The sequence below is a fragment of the Toxotes jaculatrix genome, chromosome 18 (assembly GCF_017976425.1).
Source record: "Toxotes jaculatrix isolate fToxJac2 chromosome 18, fToxJac2.pri, whole genome shotgun sequence".
NCBI classification, from domain to species: Eukaryota; Metazoa; Chordata; class Actinopteri; family Toxotidae; genus Toxotes; species Toxotes jaculatrix.
Window position 1 is genome coordinate 14,908,108 of NC_054411.1, and position 21,467 is coordinate 14,929,574.

Genomic DNA, 21,467 nt, shown 5'->3' on the forward strand with positions numbered 1-21,467 from the left:
TTTACAAATAGAATATGATTGTATTGTTGTACTGTTTTATTTGTTTTTTTTTTTCTTTTTTTTTTTCTTTTTTCCTTTGAGCGGGGGGGGTTGGGGTGGGCAGGGTACTCATCTGAAGTTGTGTGTGTGTGTGTGTGTGTGTGTGTGTGTGTATTTGATGCTCTGTACCGGCAGGTGTGAGTTCTACCGCTGGAGGGGAATGGTTCAGGTTGAGGGAGGGAGTCGTAGTTGTGTGTGCGAACAGCGTGAATGTAAATCCACCAGTGGTGTTTGTCAACAAAATACACGTGTGAATAATAGAATTATCTACCAGTGATTGTTTAGTTACTATGATGCACAATTTCTTCGGGGAAAAACAAAAGCTTCAGAGAGTGCGTGAACGAGAAGTCAGCATTAGCGAAGCCATGGACCTTAATTTTTTTTCTTCATCAGTGTAATTATTCTGTGTTAAGCCTGTTTTTCTGTGTGTGTGTGCGCGCGTTTTCACCCTACAATATAGGTTTTTATTTCAGAAGTACTAGATATGTTGGCTTTAGTTGTGTTTTTAAGTTTAGCCGTGAATATTTAACAATTTCAAAGCATACGTAGTGAGACAGAACCTTGAGTATTAGCCAGACTTGACAGTGGTGTGTGCCAGTATTGAACTGCTCTCTACCAAATAATTCAATCAAACAAAAGATTAGTTTACTTAATTCCAGATCTCTTTGCTTAAACTATATATCTCTCTTATTTGTATATGTTTTTGTCTTGTTTAACAAATGTTATCAAGTGGAACATCTGAACCATGTTTGTCATTTGTTTTTGAGTTAACTTAATTTGACAAATTGAACTGAGGAGCCTTGGATTTTGCACTTGGGTGGATTTGGAGGAAAGGCCGGTCAGTCAGACTGAAGATGGTGGTGTAGTTTGGATTTTCAGGTCTGTCTGAGGGAGAAGGTGCGTCTGTGAGAGTATTGTGACAGGGTAAAGTCTGTTTGTGTGTGTGTGTTCATGCGTCTACATGTTCTCAACTGAAGTGGAAGTTGTTTGTGTGTGTGTGTGTGTGTGTGTGTGTGTGTGTGTGTGTGTGTGTGTGTGTGTGTGTGTGTGTGTGTGTGTGTGTGTGTGTGTGTGTGTGTGTGTGTGTGTGTGTGTGTGTGTGTGTGTGTGTTTGCTGTGATTAGAGAAGATGGTGCTTTGTTGGTCCCAGTGAGGGAGTGAGAGAAGAGGGAGGGAGAGGGCGTTACCCCTCCCTTTCCAGGTTTACGTCTCCCTGTTCACTGGGCCGGCCGGTCAGAGCGGTGGCCCTCGCCGCGCCGCCTGAACTGAGCCAGAATGTAGCTGAAAACGGTTTAAACAGTATAAATGATGGCCGAAGCCTCGATCTGCCTTCTCTGGCACCTGATCAGCCTAAAACATTGAACCGCCATGCCGGGAAAAATGAAATAAAGCAACCACTGCTTGTTGTTTTTGCATAAGTATTTAGCTACTGTTCTGACCACACCTGGTTGTCATGGCGATCGCTGGCTGTTGCTGTGGAGGTGCTTGCATCTTGACTGAAACGAGGCAAGCCTTCTTTTTGGCCCGTAGTGACTCAGGCAGGGGATGCGACTTGTGATTGGCTGGTTTTTCCTGGCTTTTCAGGGACACAGGGTTGCACTTGCCTCTTTGCTGGCTTATCCAGGATCAGCTCTCCCTCTCCGTCTCCTAAGCTTAACTACAGGAGAGGAAACGCAAAACTGACAGGAGGTCTGGGGCAAGTGAACTCTAAATAGTCTATATTCCCTTTCTGCTCTTGATGAAATTACTTTACACTTCATTCATTCTGAATTTGGCAGCGCTTCTCTCCCAGCACTGACCTGGGAGAAGTTTTGTCCCTCCTCAGTATCCTTACCTTAACCATTAGTGGGGACACAAACTGACCCCTGATCAGCAGCTCAGGAGGCAGCGTTGCTCTGCTGTTAGAGAAGGGACGAGCAATGTCTGTAAAACGCCTCTCATTAATGTTACTGTTGTGGTTCCCAGCTTAATCTCACTCTGTTTCTGTCTCGTCCAATCTACTGTTGGAGTGTGTGTGTGTGTGTGTCTTGTGGGAAGAGCAAAAACCCAGTCTCATACAGAATCTGTGTGTGTGTGTGTGTGTGTGTGTGTGTGTGTTTGAACACAGTATCATGCCAAATTGAGGAGGGAGGGTTAGAGGGAAGGAAAGGGATTGATAATTTTTTTTTTTTTTTTTTTTTTGTGTATGTGTGTGTACGTGTATTTAAAAAGCTGGACAATGTTAAATGCTTGAAGAAAAAAAATGTCATTTGCAAAAGGATGATGTGAGGAAAACCTTTTCAGAAAGTGAAAACCACCATGAGCAATGTACAATCCCCAGGGCTGCCAAGCAGCTTCCCAATAGGGCCAGAGGAGGGGAGGATGGAGGGAGGGTGGGAAGGAAGGAAGGAAAGAAAGAGGAGGGAAGCTGGCTGGTGAAACTCACTACTTTTTAATATTTAAGAAAAATGTGACTTTGTTTTTCTCTTGACTTAACTATCCTGTGAGCAAATGCTATATCATAACACACACCCAATGGCTCCTACTGTCGATCAAAAGCGCTAAGGCAATTTTTTTGACACATTAAAAGAAAAAAATACACAAAAAAAAAAACACAAAAAAACAAAAGAAAAAAAAAACACAAAAACTGTGAGAATCTGCTGTCTTTTTTTTTTTTTTTTTGTCATTTTACATTTAGTATGAATATACACAAACAAACCCTGAAAAGCTTTAGTCTAACCAGCACAAAGATGTGGGTGGGGCGGGTGGGATATCTGGGTGGGGGTGGGCACAGTACAGAGGGGAGGGGATGGGTGTCGCTCAGAGAGACTATGCAGTGGAGTGTTGAACCCAGGCTTCCATGTCCACCTTGGGTTTTTTGCTTTCTTTAAATAAAAACAAACAAAAAAAAATCCCAAAAAACTTCAGAAAAAAAAACAGCTGAGATGGGATTCCCAATAATATTCCTCAAACATGTTGTGCCATCGTTGAATCGTACTACTACTACTAATAATAATAAAAACTGAAAAAACCTTTATTACCTAGCAACCGTCGGGCCAGTTGTAGCAGGAGAGGAGGACAGGTTAAGATTTGCAAAGTCCATTTCTTTATTTTCACAGCTTGTCTCCTCGATAAGCCGAGGGGAGCGAGGCCGGTGAAATTGCAAATTTTACACAACTACAATGTTTTTTATAGAGATTCTATCAATCCACAGTGTGTAGTTGGATCACCTGTAAACCTATTATGCACATTGCTTTGGGAGACTGTTGAAACTATATATATAATATAATATAATATATATATATGAGAATATAAACGTACAGTGTCTATAATCAATGAGGGGAAGTCTTCCTCTCTTACAAACAAAACAGGAAGTACCTTTTTATTTTCAAACGTCTTCCTCGGGTCATCAAAGGATTTTATCTTAAACTGTGGGGGAAACTGCACTTTTTGAAGGACAATCTTTATTTGTAGGGGTATGAAAATTGACAAAAACGAAGTCGCCTGATATTACAAGGTATAGAAAACCAACTCCAGTGTGCTCTAATAATGAATGTCTCCTCTGATGCTGTCTGTCTGTTTGGTTTCATTTAATCTTTATTCTCCTTCCTTTGTTGCTTGGTTTGTTCTGTATTTTTTTTCTCCTTATTTTTCTGGATTTTAGTGCTCTTAAGAGAATCTGTACTAAGGTGTAGAGTAGTAGGTAGTAGGTCTTCTGTTGGCTGTACTCGTATACTGATTACTGTTTGTAACCCTCTGGCTCCTGCAGCCAGCATACAAAGCTGTATAACTTGGGTACAACCCTCAATAAAAGACTAACAATGACTCAGTGGTCACCTCCTGGAGTCTTTATTTCTACTCATCTCGTTGTAGGTAAAACTCTTTAAGATGAAAGTCATGATAGTACCATATCATCCTAACAGATTGCTTCGTTCCCAGAATGCAGGTTTGCTTATGGCTCCCAAAATCTCTAAAAGTAGAATGGGAGGCCGAGCCTTTAGCTATCAGGCCCCTCTCCTATGGAACCAACTGCCAGTTTGGGTTCGGGAAGCAGACACCCTCTCTAATTTTAAAACAAAGCTTAAAACCTTCTTGTTTGATAAAGCTTATAATTAGTTGTAGTTACAGTCCTAGTTATTTATTAAACTTATAGTTAGTCACAATTATCTCTATAGACACTGTTACAGTTAAGGATATAGCCCTTAGTAGGGCTGGCTCAGGCAACTGAATCATCCCCTAGTTATGCTGCTATAGGCCTAGGTTGCTGGGGGACATCCCATGATTTACTGCGCACTTCTTCTTCTTTCTCTTTCTCTCCTCAGACCCACTCTCAAATTTATTAGCCTTTATTACATGTCATTAACTCTGTGTCCTCTCTGTCCCGTAGTCCTGTGTTTGTTTCTCTCTGGTCTCTCTTTCTCTGTACCTTTCTGCAGGTATCTCTGGCTCCGGAGCTGCATGTCCTATGGTCCTGGCTCCACCCACCTGCTGCTGTTTATTGTTTACAATGATCTATTTCTAACATGTTTAATGTTCCATGCTCCATGCTCCGTGCTCCGTGCTCTGTTTCATAATTCTAATCTGCTGAGCACACATTATCCAATAACTGTTCACTAACTGTAATGTAAATGCTGACCCACATTGTCTGTATTATGCTATTATGCTTCATAATAGCATAATACAGACAGAGATTCCTAGCTGTCCTAGCTTCCTAGGACAGCTAGGAATCTCCTCCATTCCTAGCTGTCCTATCTTCCTCCTTTTCCTCCTTTCACCCAGCCCGGCCATCGGCAGGAGGGTCCCCCATCTGAGCCAGGTTCTGCTCAAGGTTTCTTCCTGTTAAAAGGGAGTTTTCCTTGCCTCTGTCGCCTTAAGTGCTTGCTCTGAGGTCAGGCTCTGGGTCTCTGTAAAGCGCTTTGAGACAATTTTGATTGTGGAAGGCGCTATATAAATAAAATTGAATTGAAAAAATCCGTAACACTTAACTGTTTAAATAGTTTTACAGAGTGTAGGCAATCTAATGTTTCCTCGTTTTGTCCTCTGTTGGTTAACCTGTATTTCTTAGTTTTTGAAATTAAAGCGGTAAAGACCAAGATACCCTAACTTTTCTCTGCTAGTATGGATTCTCACATTTCAGTACCATCGTTTGACAAACCTTTCCTGGCTGTTAAATGGCCTTTTCTTTAAATCTCCGCTCCTCCAGTTTGTAATCCAGGTCTCCTGATCATTGAGTTTGGCATCTTAAGCCAAACTCAATGATCAACTTCAGTTATCTTCTCAAAACTTTATAAAAATCCTCCAGAGACAAAGAAGACAAAGACAAATTAAGCGACTGAGTAGTAATACCCATGATGAGTAAACTGTCCTTCATGTGTTTAAAAAAAAAACTTTACTTGAAACTTAAATACTGGGTTATTAGGTATGGAACATTTATTTGACCACTGATGTTATTCTGTTCTGTTTCCAGTTTTGTTAAATTATTATTTGTGCTTTTCTTTATTCTCTCCTGTAGACAGGCAAACAACCTGTTCTGTGAGCAGTATCAATGTTTGGTCCTCATGTTTTGTTAAGCTGAAATGTAGATGATGATCATCAGACTTTTTTTTTTTTTCACTTTACATTTTTCAGTCTTAAAATGTAACTTGAAAAACATTTGCATCTGAGTTGGCAATAATTTGCCTAAATAATGAAACGACTGTGGATCCTATTCAGTGTGTGTTTTTCTATAGATCATCAGAAAATCAGCAGCTTTCACACTAGACTGATTGTGTTAAATCTCTGCCTCAGACATAAAAAAAAAACTTAGACCCCACTTTAGAAGTTTGTGTATATGTTTGTAAGTTACCATCATCTTAAAATGTAAATTTGACACTGAATCTGTATTAATTCATCCTGTAGTGCACATATTTAACACCTCTGTCTGATATAGGCCAGTGGAAACTTCAGTTTTGGGTCAAATTATCAATTAGTTTTAAAAACTGATGTCTAAATATCAGAGACCCAACACACAACATTATACAGCATGTGTCTTTATTGATCTATTCATGAGAAATCAATTATACATCGGAAACCACAGGGTGGAGCTGAAGAAAAAAAAAACAAAACTGTGATAGAACCTTGTTTAATATTTTGTTTAATCTCCAAGCTCCCAAAGCACATGTTCATTTAAATACAGTTAAACACAAGACACGGCAGCACAATGCCGTAATAGACAGAAGAGCTGACGGAGAGGACGTGGAAAATGTTTTGGCTCCCATCTGCTTCACAAGTACTTCCTGTGTGGATCACGCTGAGGTCAACCTCTCTGGAAGAAAAAGAAATCTCTGCTAAGCACATTTTTCATCAAGACCAAATCTCACCATCAGATGCCGTGTGTGACATAACACAAGAAAAAAAAAAGACTTACCCCTGTGTTGGACTACGGAACAGATTATTCATAAACATCCTTCTTGTCTGCGATGTACTGTACAATCTCCTCAGGAGTCATCAACTTCTCTGCTTCTGCATCTGGGATCTCAAAACCTGCAGAAGAAACACACGGAATAAGAATAATCCTGTAAACACTGCCTCTGATTTATAATGTTAAAAACTGCGCTTGAATGCACCACGAAGACGATAAACATCAGCTGCTGGCAAACCGGCCAATCATTTTGATGCCACAGTAAGTATGACTACATATTCTCATGTGTTTAGAATATAACTTGACAATATGATTCTTATAGTCATTTGGTAATTTTGATTTTTGTTGAATACCAAATTATCCATTTTCTGAAAAACCTGTTTTGGATCAAACTGTCAGGTTTATGCAAAGAATCGATATTTCCAAGTGAGAACTGGTCCAAGTGACGTGGTATGTCATGACTGTGCTGTTATGCTGAAGCTGATTTCCTCTCACCCCAGCCTTCACTTAGGTCCAGCATTTCTTGGTCCACATACGCTACACCTCCCCATCATCTGTGACCAGACTATAAGGTGAGTGCTGGCTTTTACATGACAGTTACGGTATTATACAGTATCAGTTTCTCTCAGAAATGTTGTTTAAAATGAAGTCTCATCACTCCTGTATTTCTCTGTGCTGCATCCTCAGTTTGGGAATCGCTTCTGAGCAACAGTAAGATTCTTCTTTGCAGAGCTCATGACTAAATCCTCAAGTTGTGACTCTTAAGTGAGTAATCCTGAAGTAACCAGCTGCTGCACAGGCAGGTAGGCACGCCGTCAATACACTCACCAAACTCATCCTCCATGGCCATGATGATCTCCACCTGGTCCAAGCTGTCCAGACCCAAATCTTTCATGAAATGGGAGGATGTCTGAAGCTGTGGAGCAGACATTAACACTGACATTACAAAAAAGTCTTTTTATTCCACAATCACTGAACAGGCTGATCAGCGCTCGCCTCTCTCACCTTCTCAGGATTGATCTTATCGTAGAGCTTGAGCACATACATGACGCGTTCTTTGATGGTCTCTAGGGTGAGGGGGGGCAGGTCTCCGTACTGTCGGCACAAGACACCCACCGAGGAGATCTGAGGAGGAGGGATAAAAAAAAGAGTGTCAGGAGAAGGGAAGATGAGGTGGAGGGAGGGCAGTAAGAGGCAAAGAGGGTAAGGAGGTTGTGATCATTCAGCCAACAAATAAGCCTGAAGCTGTCTGAGCTCACCTCCCATTTGTGGGTCAAACTGTTACAAGCACAAACTGTAAACAGGCTGTGCCCCGAGTGTGTGTGGTACGTACAATTATAAGGATGCTGGAGGGTCTGGAAGAGACTTCAGGCACACGGGGTGGGCAGATAATCAGTGCAGCAAAATGCTCCCTTGCAATGCAGAGCAACACAGGCACCTACTATTGTTTGTTAGATGAACGTTTTGCAAAGCAACTTGCTTTATAGTTTATTTTTCTATTGTGTGCATTGTCTCAACCAGGTTCAAGCCACAGCTTCTTTCTCTTTCTTAACTCCCACTGCAATTCAGAACCAACTTCAAAATTTTACTTCCACAGTTTAAAACAGAACCAATGGGGTAAACAGGTGATGGTTTTCTATCTGTACCTAAAATAAGATCACAAATGTGTCCACATTTTCTCAGGCTTACAATAAGTTAAGGGGTGTGTGTGTCTGTTGGGTGGATAAAGAGTTTATTACTCTCTTAAATGAGTAGGTGTTTTCCCTCTGTTGTTATGGTTCCATTTAATGAAATGTGCTGCATGATTTCAATTATCTCCTTCTACATATTTCTGCTGACTTTAGATAACACGACTCGCATACTAATAACATCAAACATGATACACGAACACTTCTGCATGATGCTTTCATAACACATACTCTAAGGTTCATGCTTAGCTGACAGCTATTCGCTATTTATTATCAAGAAATAACCACAGTGTTTGAGGACGATTAAGTTAAGCTTAAAGATTTAAGTGACTGGAGACTGCAGGTGACAGAAGAGAAACAACACAAACGTGTGTCAATGAACCCACCAACTATGCTAGCTAGCTAGCTACCAAGCAAAACATGGCTGTTGTGTAAGCAAAAATACCAGATGTTTTATGGATTTCGGACAGGATTTAAAGCCGGCAGAGTTTCGTGAATCTTATAATAAGTTGCTTGCATGCCACTGTGAACTTAAGCAGGCAAGGTTATCCTGGCAGTTTTGAAAGACGTCGGTAGGTCACAGCAGAGAGCGCTAGGCCACGACGGTTCAATGTTACCGGAGACTCACCCGGCTCTGTTCGAGCCACCGCGTCCTCCGACTGTCTGCGGCAAAGGAGAGAGGTCGGTGAATGGCAGCTGCCGGTGCGGCAGCGGCTCTGACTGCCAGGTTACCGGAGCACAGCCTCAGCGAGGGCCGGGCGAGCGAGCGGACACACTGCTGCAGGACACGGGCCGCCATGACGGAGAAAAGTGACTGGTAGCTCCCAGCGTGCAAGGCGAAGAAGAAACGGGGTCAAGGGCTCCGCTGTACGCATGCGCACAAAACAAGCTCCGTCTTCATTCTGCACATTTTTATTTTATAAGTGCATTTTACAGTGTTACTTACTGTACATACAAAAAACATTTATATAATAGACAAATACAAATTTGTGAAATATAGGTTAAATAAAAGGAACTTGGATTCACCTCAGGGAGGACCAATCAAGCCCAGAATCGTTTTACGGATTAGTTGTTTGATAATTACCTTGCTAAATGTATTTGAGGAGTTAAATAGTTTAATACTTTATATTGCACTTGCGACGATACACCTTAAATATAATAAATACTAACGGAGTTTCATTTGTTTGCCTTAACAAAATAAATCGATGATTTTGTACTCAACTCATATAGTCTGAAAATGTATTCATCATCACAGTCGGCTGACGGCTGAGCAGTAGCTGAAACAGATAGATGCGTTAGATATTATCATCCAAAAAGCATCACTGTCTTAAATACTTCACCAAATTTCGAGCCATGGAGTTGTCTGAAATACTGTACAACAAAGCGGAGTACATTGAGACGGTAATCAGTTTGATATTAAGTCGCTGTTAGCTAGCTAATCTCTTGCTATTTGGCTAGCAGGTAGCTGAGGCTGAACAGGGCGTTGGGCGTCGGAGACCTGGAAACATTATTTGTGTTCAGTTTAGACAGAAAATGAAAACACAGACACGCTTTTATACAAATATTAACCACTGCTTTTGATTTATTTCAGGCTTCTGGCAACAAAGTGAGCAGACAGTCAGTGCTGTGTGGGAGTCAAAATATTGTCCTCAATGGCAAAGTAAGGGAAAAAACACAACTCAAAAATACATCTGACTGTGCAAATATGTTACTATCAGTTTATTCTGTTAGGCTGTGATAGAGTTGGATCCTAATGAGTGTGTGCTTGTGTGTGGTCTCTCCTCCAGACTATTGTCATGAATGACTGCATCATCAGAGGAGACCTGGCTAACGTCAGAGTGGGCAGACACTGTGTTGTGAAGAGTCGGAGTGTTATTCGGCCACCTTTTAAAAAGTTCAGCAAAGGGTAAAGTACCTTCCTTTTATGGCAAATCTTCCAAACATTCAGACTATATTCTTACCACTGAGCCGTCTATGTGCAGTTTTGTGCCTAATTTGTGATTGCTGCATGTCCATTAAAAGAAGACTTAAACCTTTCTCCACCCTCACTGTTTCCCCCCAGAGTGGCGTTCTTCCCACTGCACATCGGAGACCACGTCTTCATTGAGGAGGACTGTGTGGTCAACGCAGCACAGATCGGTTCCTATGTTCACATTGGCAAGAACTGTGTCATAGTGAGTGAGATAAAACACACACAACCAAGCTAATAAAGAGAAATCAGAAACCATGCTGAGAGAGACAGAGCCAGTGAGAGAGGACATAAACAGCAGCAGTGTCTCCTCTTGCCTGTGGTGAAGCAGTCACATGGTAGTCATGTTCAGACGAACTGAACGCAGCAGCATACTGCTGGCAGGCTCCATTGAGCAGGCACAGACCTGGGTTGGAATATGAAATGAAACACGCTGAAATACATTTTTTCAATGTAATTGCAGTTGATTTACAGTCCTGCTCCAGCAGTAACAGATTGCATTTAACTAGCATTGCCTTGCAAGATTCTACAATGGATGCAAAATTAGGATGCTGTAAGCCGAATGTAAAATGGTTATAGAGACAGTGGACTCTGGGAAGTGTGTCCTGATTTTGGTTTCTCGCGGGGCTAAAATGGATTATTAAATAATTATGGTTTAAAAAAATATCTTGGTTGTTTTTCGTTTCACTGGTTAATTGTTAAAGATATTTACCCCCAAAAAAGGCACTTGGCCATGAGATGCTGCCAGAGCCTAAACACATAAACTTTAAAGGATAGGTGACTGCACAAGACTTTAATGAGATAATTTAAAAAGCCACAGCAATTTACAGAGGCAGATATGTAGCATAGACATTTTGACATCATTGTGGCTGCAATGAATGACTGAAATTCAAATACAGAAGCTAAATACTAATAAATAAGGTCTTAGTGTAGGTACTGATGTGATTCAGTGGTTTGTGTTTTGCAGGGTCGTCGCTGTGTGCTGAAGGACTGCTGTAAAATCTTAGACAACACGGTGCTTCCTCCTGAGACAGTGGTGCCACCTTTCACTGTCTTCTCTGGATGTCCAGGTCAGCCGTACTACACAGACACACACACACACATGCACACCTAACCCTTTCACGTTCTGTGTATCTATCATGTCTTTTACCTGTGTTTATTTTTGTCTTTCTCAGGTCTGTTTTCAGGAGAGCTCCCAGAGTGCACGCAGGACCTGATGATTGACGTAACCAAGAGCTACTACCAGAAGTTCCTGCCCCTCAGCCAGATCTGAGACCCACCTTCAAAACCTTCAGCAGCGTCCACACCCTTTCCAGCCAGTTCCAGGTCAGCGTTGGCTCCTGACCGTCAGACTGAAATGGACTCTTCAGAGCTCACCTTCTATCCTTCATCTCCGAGAGGCCGTGAGTTTTTCTGCCCAAGGAAAAACACTCATCCTGTAGTAATAATCCTATTTAGAGTCCTTATATGATTCTGACTTTTGAGTTTGGGGAAAGCACATAATTAATGGATACTGATAAAGCTGCAGGACGCAGTTTTGTATGTTTGCAGCTCCAGATTGCAGTGAGTCTTGAAAAGTCTTTTAAGTCTGGAACCCCTGTAAGCTGTTGTTACCAAACTACACACAGCATGCTCACATTTACCACAGCTAGTCTGAGATAAAACTCCCTAACTGATTTCTGTTTCCAGTGAATGCTTTGATTTTCTAATGAATTAAGGTCATGTAGTCATAGATCCTTTTTTCTGGTCAGTGTGCTGTGGAAAAACTGCTGATTATCACAGAGAACCAGAGAAAAGCAGAAGCTCATGTGTAGGAGGTTGTCATTCTTTGGCAGAAGTTGAAGGTGAGGAGGTGGAGGAGCTATGAAAGGAAAGAAGGTGAAGGTTGGAGGTGTTTGAAGGATGTGGGAACACAGCTTGTAACATCCATGGACCAAAACAATAGCAACAAGAGTTTTGTTTGAGGATGTCGGACGTACATGTGCATTATGCATATCCGCAGTTCATTTGGACAACAGAGCAGTGCACTCAATGAAGATGTTGTTTTAGCCGCTGTCATTTTATTGTTAATGTTGAGGAATGTGTGTTTGTTTGCTCTGTCCTTTGCCGGCTTACGTTTGTCATAAACCTTCTTTAATAACGTGTGTAATTTAATTTCATTATGTTCCAAACAATCAACTGCAGCTTTTATTTGAATATGTCGTGGTTGCAGGATGACACTCTGTGCTTTGCCTTTGTTGTCATTTTCTGTGAGCATACAATAGCCAGGGCCAACATCTCAAATAGTGAAGCATGTAAATAAATATAAATGCTTGAAAATCTGCCTTGGAATTTAATTTAAAAGGTCCCCTGTGGAGTATTGACCACTGGTAGCACTCTGGAGCATTGTTATGAGTAATGAGTGGGTCGCTGTTTTTTTTTTGTTTTTTTTTTGGTGTGTGTGTAATATGTATGTGCACAAAGTTAGCTTTACAATTGTTTTATGAGGAAGGAAATACATCCTACACATAAAGCTGTCAAGGTTACAGACCGTGTGTTTTGGTAAGAAAAGACTGAATGTCAACATAACTTTTGTTTTGTGTACAAGAAGATTCCACAGAGCATCTGTAAGTCAGCAGCTAGCACCTTTAAAGGTGCCCTGTGGACCTTTCTTGTAAACAAACAAAGGTTGTATTTACTTTATGGCTCACCAAAACACACATCTTAAGGCCTTACAGATGTGTTGAATGCATTTCCTTTTACATGGAACATGTAAATGTTTGAATATTGCATCATTTACATCCTTGTTTACTAGTGCAATGGTGTGAAACCATTGGCAGGACTGTTTATCATGCTACCCACATGAATCTTGCAAGAGACAAATAAAACAGGGACCTACTCATAAAAAGACTCCAAACTGCTACTGTAAGTCAAAACCTTCTCTGGGTAACTTTAGCATGACAGAAAGGCTGAGAGACAGAAAAGGAAAGGAACTTTGCAGGCTCTTTTCAAAATTTCCTCATCAGACACTTTCCTCAAAGGAAAAGAAAGTCTTTCTTAAGCTGTCCTCTGGCACCACCTAGTGGCTTGTAGCAGGGCTTCAAGCCACAGACCCCCGTCTATTCAGGTTATTTCTGTTGACCTTCAGTAGTTAAAGTGGAGCAGGTTGACAAATGAAACGCCCCTGTCCAGCATGTTAACAGCAAACCTTCATGGATAAAATGTTAAGCAGATCCAATTCTTAAAAGCAACCAAATAAAACAAGACTCGTGTAACATTTTCCTTTTTTAATGAAACATAGTCCATCCAATTGCAACTCAATGGTTTTATTTCTTTTACAATGTGAACCACATATATCATACCAACAATTAAATGTTAAGTATATAGATTAGCCATTTATTACTTTTTAAACAAATAAGTATCAAGAAACAGCTAATAATAGTGTTGGCTCCAGAGACACGTGGCATGAGTCAGCCTTTTGAAACAATGTGGATGAAGGCCTGCGACTGGCTCAGGGGAAGAAAAGAAAAACGCAAAGTGCCCCCCTCTATTATAACCAGGCTAATCAGTGGTGTGGGGGTGGGTTCAATGTTGCAGGTTGAACAGTGGGCTTGGAGAGACAGCACCACCCTGCTCGTAGCCAACTCTTTAGTCTAGCCTTTGGAAAAACTGTCCTTTGATAGTCTCAATTGTAGTTTCTTTTTCCTGTCAGCGGACACGTCTTCTCATCTTCCCTTTAAATGTTGTCATGCAACAGAAACACTGGGAGGTTAGAGCTAAGTTGCAGCTAAACGCACAATTTGGTTTCAGTCAGTAATGCTACCAATGCCAATGTGGAGTGTCAGACACACAACAATGAGTAAAGTGTCTGGAGAAGGAAAACAACTAAAATATTCTAAATGCATTCCTCTGATTTAACGAAGAGCGTGTAGACAGGCAGTCAGGTCAGTCCTTAGGATTCACTCCGTCTCCACTCCTCTTGTCAGCCCGCTATCACTGTGTTCTGCCATGAGGATTCCAGTTCTTATTCAAGAAACATGGATCCTTCCTATGTTATATTAATCATTGGAGCTGAAGCTACCCAGAACTTACATGAGATTGTTGTTTTTCTCGCTCCCCCCCCCAAAAGATATATATTTAAACCAAGAGCCAAACAGCTTCGACACTGATTACTTGTCAGCCTTCCTTCACAGTAATCAGAGGCTCTGTGGACAAATCAAATCTCACGTTTCCCCAGTGTGAAGTTTACATTTTCATTCTCATTCATTTTTTCCCCCCAACTCATACGAAAGAACCAACTTTAAAACACAGAGCTCTTCATTTTGACAGAATCAACATATGTCAACCTGGTTCTTTTCTTTCACTGACCTGACTTGCCAGTGATCATGTATGAATATAAAAGCCAACCTATATGCAAAAAAAGAAATGAAATCTGTGACCAAAGTGTAACAGAAGTTAAAAACTGGCATGCTTTATACAACTAAAGAAAACCTACTTTCCAGGTTATAGAGGTGAAGGGGAGTGAACAAGTCAACAAAAACTGGGAAAAAGAGAAGGAAACACTGACATCTCACAAGTCAGCTACAGCGGGTATTTACAGGCAAAGTTGAGTCTTACACCCCAGTCAGCTCAATGACAACTTACTGTACCACTAATACGTCAGAGCATCACTGGAAATATCCAAAATTGGTTTAGTAACTAGACAACTCAACAGTTTTTAAAATAATTTACATTTTGTTAGCTTCCTATGCTAAATGAAAGCATATTCCAACAACTGAGTGTACTACACTCATAAACAAGTTCAGATTTAACTCCAATAATCTTGTGTTAATATCCTAGAAAAAGCCAAAAAAGACAGCACATTACCAGTTCACATTATTTTTTACAAATTGCTAACTATACCCACATTTTTGACTCATGTGATTTCAGTGTCTCCTGCTCTACTCCCTTACAGAAGGATGGAAGGCAACAACTATTTCAAGAATGAAACAAGCCCCGAGTTGCATCATCCTGTACCAAGTAAAAAAAAAAAAAACAAAAAAAAACCCCAAACCCATTCACGTCTTTTTAATGCACGCGCCCCTCATACAAAAAGCAGACACTTTCCCCAACATCCAATCCAACACTGTAGCCCGATCATCCAGTGACTTGTGTGCACTGGTTGGCATGTCTGATAGGTCTGTTGAGAAACACTACCTTTGTAAGAACATTTCTGTGATTTATGCTTTCTTTACAGCACCGATTATCATCCAATAAGTTAAATTATTTGTCAGACAGGAAAGGACTCGGGAGTCTCTGAATACAAGTCGAGCCCACACGCAGAAATGCTCCACAACTTGATCAAACGCTTCTGAAGAGTTGTCGGAACTAGAGGTGTGTGCGAGAGCTCCTTTTCTAGTCAAGTGTTTACTTTTTCTAAGCACCAACCTGTAAGTAATGTGTGGACCTGTTTAGGGCTGGACAAGGCTACAACTGGGATACAATGGAAGAGCCGATTTGTTTGCATGAGTTGGAAGTGAAAGCTAAGTGCAAAAATCCTTATTGCAACTCATCAGAATAATCACACGATCACATAAAACAGCAGCTGCTTTTGTATTAAGTATAGGGTAAAGGGGGAAGAGGGCATCACAGTCAGCAAACGGGCTGTCTGAGAAGCTTTATGAGACAAAAACTTTTTTCCTTTCCATTATCCTGAACAACAATAACAAAAAAAGAGGGAGAAAAACAAGGTGAAGAAGAATGCAAAATTAACTTGGCTATTACTGCTGCAAACCGCAGCAACAAACCAAGAATTTTAACACTGGTGGTTGGGGAAAAAAAAAAGGGCGACTGGCTGAACTAAATCAAACCACTGTTGAAGCAAAGTCGTTAGCAGAGAATAAGGTCTAAATATCCAAACATCAATAGCCTGCTATTGGTAGTTAACATGCCATCAGCCTAGTAACCAGAGAAATGTAACTGGTTACAAGTGGCAGTTGAGGCAGGATAATGCCACAGATGTACTCCTACTGGGCGATTTAGCTCCACCACTGACAGGCAACGTCAACTAAGAGCTGCGATGATGAAGTAACAGAAAGAACAGTTGGGTTGTTTGACGCAGAGGTGAGTCTCTGACTGAGCTGGGTCCAACATTTGGCGAGCAACTCAATTCACTGAGTGAGACGATTTGATCATGGCCCTCACTTCCTTATTAAGGTGGTGGGTGAGGATGAGTGAGGTTAAGGGAGGGAAGGGCACAAATGTGTCAAGGATCAAGTGGCTTTTACTTGTAAAGCAGCACAGTGCGTGTTCGCCCCTTTGAGAACTGTTTGCGTCTCAGAATGAGTTGGTTCCTTCGTTGTCTCCTTTCCAGGGCAGCGATGTCTGAGGAGTGTGAGATGTCGTCCAGACTTCCCAGTCTCTCGCACACTCACACAAAGTGTTCTGATTGCAGAGCAGTGATTTGTAGTAATGGTGTCAGAAAAGGAGACAAGGAAAAGAATTCATCCAACATCTGATTAGACTGAACTGAGAACCTTCAGTCCCCCTTTTCATTTTCAGCCCGGGTTCTTTTGCACAGCCAGGCATCTGAAAAGTCTGTCTGTCCCACATAAGCCCATCCATCCCCCTCTCCTCACCTTGGCTTTGAAGGCCCCCCCCGCCCCACCCCACACTCTCATACACATAGGCAGGCAGCGGATCAGATCATCCTGTTGCGTTTGTGCGTTGGGGAGTCTGTGATGACATCACTACACTGGGTGGAGTTTCGTTTCCTGGTTCCTCCCCCTCCAGCTGAGGCAGAGCCTGTAGAGTCCAGATGCAGTGCCATCTCCTCTGAGATGAAAGTGTTCAGGTCGACGTCTTGAAGCCCATTACGCCTGCTGCGGCACACGGGCCCCGAGCCAGAAGAACCACCTCCACCAGCACCGCTTCCGTTACTGCTGCTCCCACTCACATGTGTGGGAGAACCAGGAGCACCGGAGCGCACACTGATACTTGCCATGGCTCCACTTAGACCTGGAGGGAGGAGGAGACAGGAGACAGGAAGGAGAGGTCAGTGATCAAAGCGTAAGTTACACATGTAAATAGTATGTCACTTTTTCCCCCCTTTCTCAGTCATGTAATACGGGATGTTAAAATGTTGTTGGGTACGTGCACAGCAAGTAAACAGCTCCTTGACAAGACTTGAACTTTTGTTTCTCCCCTGCTTGGGCTGCATTTTGGACATCAGACGAGAACATGGGTCACAAGGTTCAAGCTTCTTCAGACAGGCATTGTTAGGATGTTTGCCACAAAACAGCATTTGAAGCAGCCATCTCACAAGCACAGAGGTCATCACTTCATGCCAAAACTTAGACGAACAACAAAATTACTCCCATGGTAACAAAAACGTGCCCAGCGGCAGTGCCGGTGACTTAAAGAGGGATGACAGGTTTAACTTCAAACCACACTGTGGTAAACCAATCAAGAAACCATTTCTTTCTCCTAACTGTAAGAGTGAAAGAGCTGTCTACTTGTTGTCAAACGTACTGAATTTGCTGTGATGTTTTCTCATTTTTAATTCAACAGATGTCCCACTGGTCTTTACTACAGTGGTAATGTTATGAAAATATACAACAACTGATCTGTGATACAGCTTTGTCACAAATACAAAAATCTCCTAATCTGATTGTCTGTAAGAGCCAAAGAGGTAAGTGGCAAAAAATGTGAAATGCTATTTTTAATTTAATAAGTAAATCACTTATTTTGTCAATCCCAACACACACAAACATCACTAGTGACATGCAAACAGTATCTGATAACTGAGGAAGGACACACACTGAACATGTGTTTCTGTAACTTAAACCACCAAATGCCAAACATCATTCATCCTAACCTTAGCTACACCCTAAAATGGCCCCCTTAAAATGTGAGGACCTTTAGATGAAGTACTGCATATTCATTTGCTCCGACAGCACACCAGAGGTATACACCAGAAATACCAACACACTGTAAAATATGTAAAATTACACATAGAAGTATTTAAAAACTACTTGGCTTACAGTTCAGTGAGATCTCACAAACACAAACACAGAGGAGGGGCTAACAAAGTGAGGCCTTCTTTCACCATTGGCCAATACTTACACAAACAGCATACCCTTATCTTTGAGCCACGTGTGGCAATGTATGATGATTAGAGGACAAGCGTACTCGCTAATATAAATTCTCTCACAAACTCACTTGATGTAGTTCAGTGCTTAGACAACAAACAGCAGTACCACTTAATTTCTATCCAACAATGTAGCTGCCTCCTGTGTTATATAAAAATTTTCTTATTAGATGTCTAGAATGACCATTGGTGCACAGGCTGTGAGCCAGACTTCCACTTGCATAACTTTTCTTACCATGCAGTGCTATGGCCTCCCTGAAGGGCTGGAGGTCTGCTTCCACAGATGAGCCCGTCTCAGCTGGTGAATTAGCCCGACTAGGGGCTACCATGGCCAGCCGGGTGTTGGCCCTGCTACTCCTGTGTGGTGGTGCTTTGCCGCACAGAAAGCTGATGAGATCCTCCCTACGAATGGTTCTCCGGCGCTTTTTCACCCAGGCCAACATGTCCTGCAATCCAATGTCAGAGTTGTCAATTCAAGTCAGTCAGGTTTAAATTTTCTTTAAAAAAAATACGCCATAGCATATTCTAAATATGACAGGGAGGTGTAATGTGTCCAGATAAAGGTCAACTTGGGTCCCCTCACAACAGGTAGCAGAAGAATAATACCCACCTTATTACGGCGTTGGTGGCCTATTTGGATGCCCCGATCAAAACTTCTCTGATGGGCCTCCACACTCTCTGTGATGGTGGAAGACAGCATAAGAATAATAATCATTATTCATTATTCGTGTATTCCAATGTAAAGCATTGACATGACTGGCACCTAGTACAACTACACAGTCTATCTTGGAATCCTCTGCACATTTTATGGGCGAAACATTGCCAAATTAAGTAGAGTCAAATCCAATGTTTCTGATGAATTCCTGACATTTTGAAGTCAAGTTTTAATATGGTATCAATTTTTTTTTGCCTCATAAAGGACATGTCTTCCATTGACATACAAAAACCTACAAGCCCTGTGACAGACTAATCAATATGAAGCCAATAAGAATGATAATGACTAGGTTGTTTACCACATGTGGCTATGACTACATTTACAAGTACAGTGATAGCCAGCCAAGGTCCATATTGAGGGAATGAAGCACAAAAACAACAGTAGGTGTAGCAGTTGGCAGATCAATAACTCCAGCTCATGAGCACAAGGATGGAAAGAAGAGGGATGTGGTTAGTTACCTTTGTAGAGGTTGGTAACTGCTGTGGCAGCATTCTGAAATGGCACCCACAATGACAGGCCCTGCTGATGGCATACTCTGTCTGTGGGAAGAAAAGGAAAAAAAGTGTTGGTTTCCATATGTGACATGAGGCCTTAAAAGCAAGCACCCTTGTGGTGTGACGATTAATGCGACCAAATGATAACAAAACGTCCGAGAAGCACGACAGTCTGGTGCTTATAGAGAATGATGTGAATATCATTTTCATACGCCATTTTGTCTTGCACCTACAATTGCAGGGACAGGGTTTGGCATAAAAATAACTGTATGCTAGGGCTAACGTTAGATTGCTAGCTTGGCAGCAGCTTGTTTAGCAAGAAAGCACCGACACACCAACTTAACTGCCCTCTCAGCGGTAAAGTTGCAAAGACATGTCAAACATACATGCTAAACATGGACAGGCTTGGTAAGTCGAGCTCTGTTATTCCCGACAGGAATTTATTATGTCCGAGAACACAACAGCCACAGCAGATTGTAGATAAACCAATATTTCCACATCGAACCAATATTATCCTCGCCATTTTGTGATTATAACGCTAGCTACGCGTTGCTGAACTGCTCACTCAGCAGCAAACCGGGCATTTAAAATCAAGTATACACTCCTGTGCTGCTAACTTTATGTCTTTGTAGGACATTTCAACAGCAAATCGCGTCTGATATAACAGACGGCAACAGTGACAGCTTTCAAGAGACTGTCATCTGGGAATGTCGCGTAGCTACGGTTGTTGTTACCATCGCCATTTTGTAACTAGCTTGGCTAACGTTATGTTAGCTATTCGCTGCTGTCTAACTTGGTGTCAACAGGGTAGCTTATTGACAAATGTATTCATGTTGACTTAAAATAATTTACTTATGTCAGTCAATCTAACTGCTGTTAATTAACAATCGAAAGAGATGTGTAACCACTGATTAGAGTTCATAACTGTTTTTGTCACTGCCTAGCACAAGCTAGCTAAATTTAGTATTGCAAAATCAGCTGTAAACGTTACCCTGTACTGGCTATCAAGGTAGCTAACGAGCTAGTTAGCATTCTACCAGTACTGGCGCTAACGTTAGTCCACAGTAACGCTTGCTTAATAGACAGGTTGCTAACCAACAAGCCAAATGCTTGGGGTTAGGTGGTAATAGTGGTGGCTTAGTGGTAACGTAGGCACCGTTAGACGAACAAGCAAACAGAAAGCGCTGGTCTGAACCTTTGTATAACTGTGCCACAGCAGTGGCGGAGTTCTGGAAAAGATGCCACAGTTTATCCTGATCGTTGTCGGCCTCCTCCTCGCTCGGCTCTCTCTGCTCCGCTTCGGCCAAACACTGCCGCTCCCATTTTGAGAACCAGTGCTCGGGTCCGTGTTCCTGTATCTCCGAGTCTCCGTCTTCCTTCTTCTCCTCCATTTAACGCACCAAAACTCGAGGAAATGCGCTTTTAATCTTTACGAAATAAGTAAATGAACACTGTATAAAGAGTTATATAAGCAAATTCATTAATACTGTTACTGTTTTAACTATTTCGCACTATAATAACGCCTTAGCATGTATCACTACCATCTGTGAAGATAAGCTTAACCAACTGTTTTTCCTACTTGCAGACGTCGGTATATATACAACGCATACTATCATGTTATGCGCTCCATCCCGCCCTTTAGTCTATACTCTAGCGATAATTGGCCACATGAGCACGGTAGGGTGGGCTTGAGGTCTTTCCCCAGAATTTAATTGGGTCTTGGTTACGTACGTCACAACACTGACACAAAGAACCTCCGTGAAAATTACCCATAACTAAAGCTTGCAAGAGAGTGAGAGTTTTATCATGTAAACTAATCTGTATCAAAGTATCAATTAAAAAAATGTATAAAGCTAGTGATAATATAATATGACATAATATTATATGTTTTGCAAAGTGCTTTATAAATAAATAAACAATAATTATTATGATTTGATGTGATGTAGTCATTTATTCGTTTCTTTATTTTTATTAGTTTTACAAATGTTGCTGTACCGACACAGAATACTGTATTTCGTTTCCACGTGTTCACGTGGAAATGACAATTAACAACTTGCGAGTTTACACATCGCTTAT

At 41.5% G+C, this 21,467-nt stretch overlaps 3 protein-coding genes across 3 annotated transcripts; 1 reads left to right on the forward strand and 2 right to left on the reverse strand.

Annotated features, from left to right (window-relative positions):
* Nucleotides 1-6,123: 6,123 nt before the first annotated feature.
* On the reverse strand, nucleotides 6,124-8,945 carry ndufab1b (NADH:ubiquinone oxidoreductase subunit AB1b). Its single transcript, XM_041062646.1, has 5 exons — nucleotides 8,735-8,945; nucleotides 7,424-7,543; nucleotides 7,247-7,334; nucleotides 6,425-6,540; nucleotides 6,124-6,322 (listed from the first exon to the last, which is right to left on the reverse strand). Exons 1-4 carry the CDS (start codon nucleotides 8,903-8,905, stop codon nucleotides 6,449-6,451), a joined length of 471 nt encoding a protein of 156 aa, XP_040918580.1. The 5' UTR covers nucleotides 8,906-8,945; the 3' UTR covers nucleotides 6,124-6,322; nucleotides 6,425-6,448.
* A 407-nt stretch (nucleotides 8,946-9,352) lies between these two features.
* Nucleotides 9,353-13,299, forward strand: dctn5 (dynactin 5). The gene is made up of 6 exons (XM_041062644.1): nucleotides 9,353-9,507; nucleotides 9,698-9,766; nucleotides 9,894-10,012; nucleotides 10,169-10,280; nucleotides 11,043-11,145; nucleotides 11,251-13,299. The coding sequence occupies exons 1-6, from the start codon at nucleotides 9,460-9,462 to the stop codon at nucleotides 11,346-11,348; spliced, it is 549 nt and encodes a 182-aa protein (XP_040918578.1). The 5' UTR covers nucleotides 9,353-9,459; the 3' UTR covers nucleotides 11,349-13,299.
* Nucleotides 13,300-13,326: 27 nt separating this feature from the next.
* Nucleotides 13,327-20,960, reverse strand: c18h16orf72 (chromosome 18 C16orf72 homolog). Its single transcript, XM_041062636.1, has 5 exons — nucleotides 20,587-20,960; nucleotides 19,356-19,436; nucleotides 18,793-18,860; nucleotides 18,418-18,628; nucleotides 13,327-17,050 (listed from the first exon to the last, which is right to left on the reverse strand). The coding sequence occupies exons 1-5, from the start codon at nucleotides 20,780-20,782 to the stop codon at nucleotides 16,734-16,736; spliced, it is 873 nt and encodes a 290-aa protein (XP_040918570.1). The 5' UTR covers nucleotides 20,783-20,960; the 3' UTR covers nucleotides 13,327-16,733.
* Between the last annotated feature and the right edge of the window lie 507 nt (nucleotides 20,961-21,467).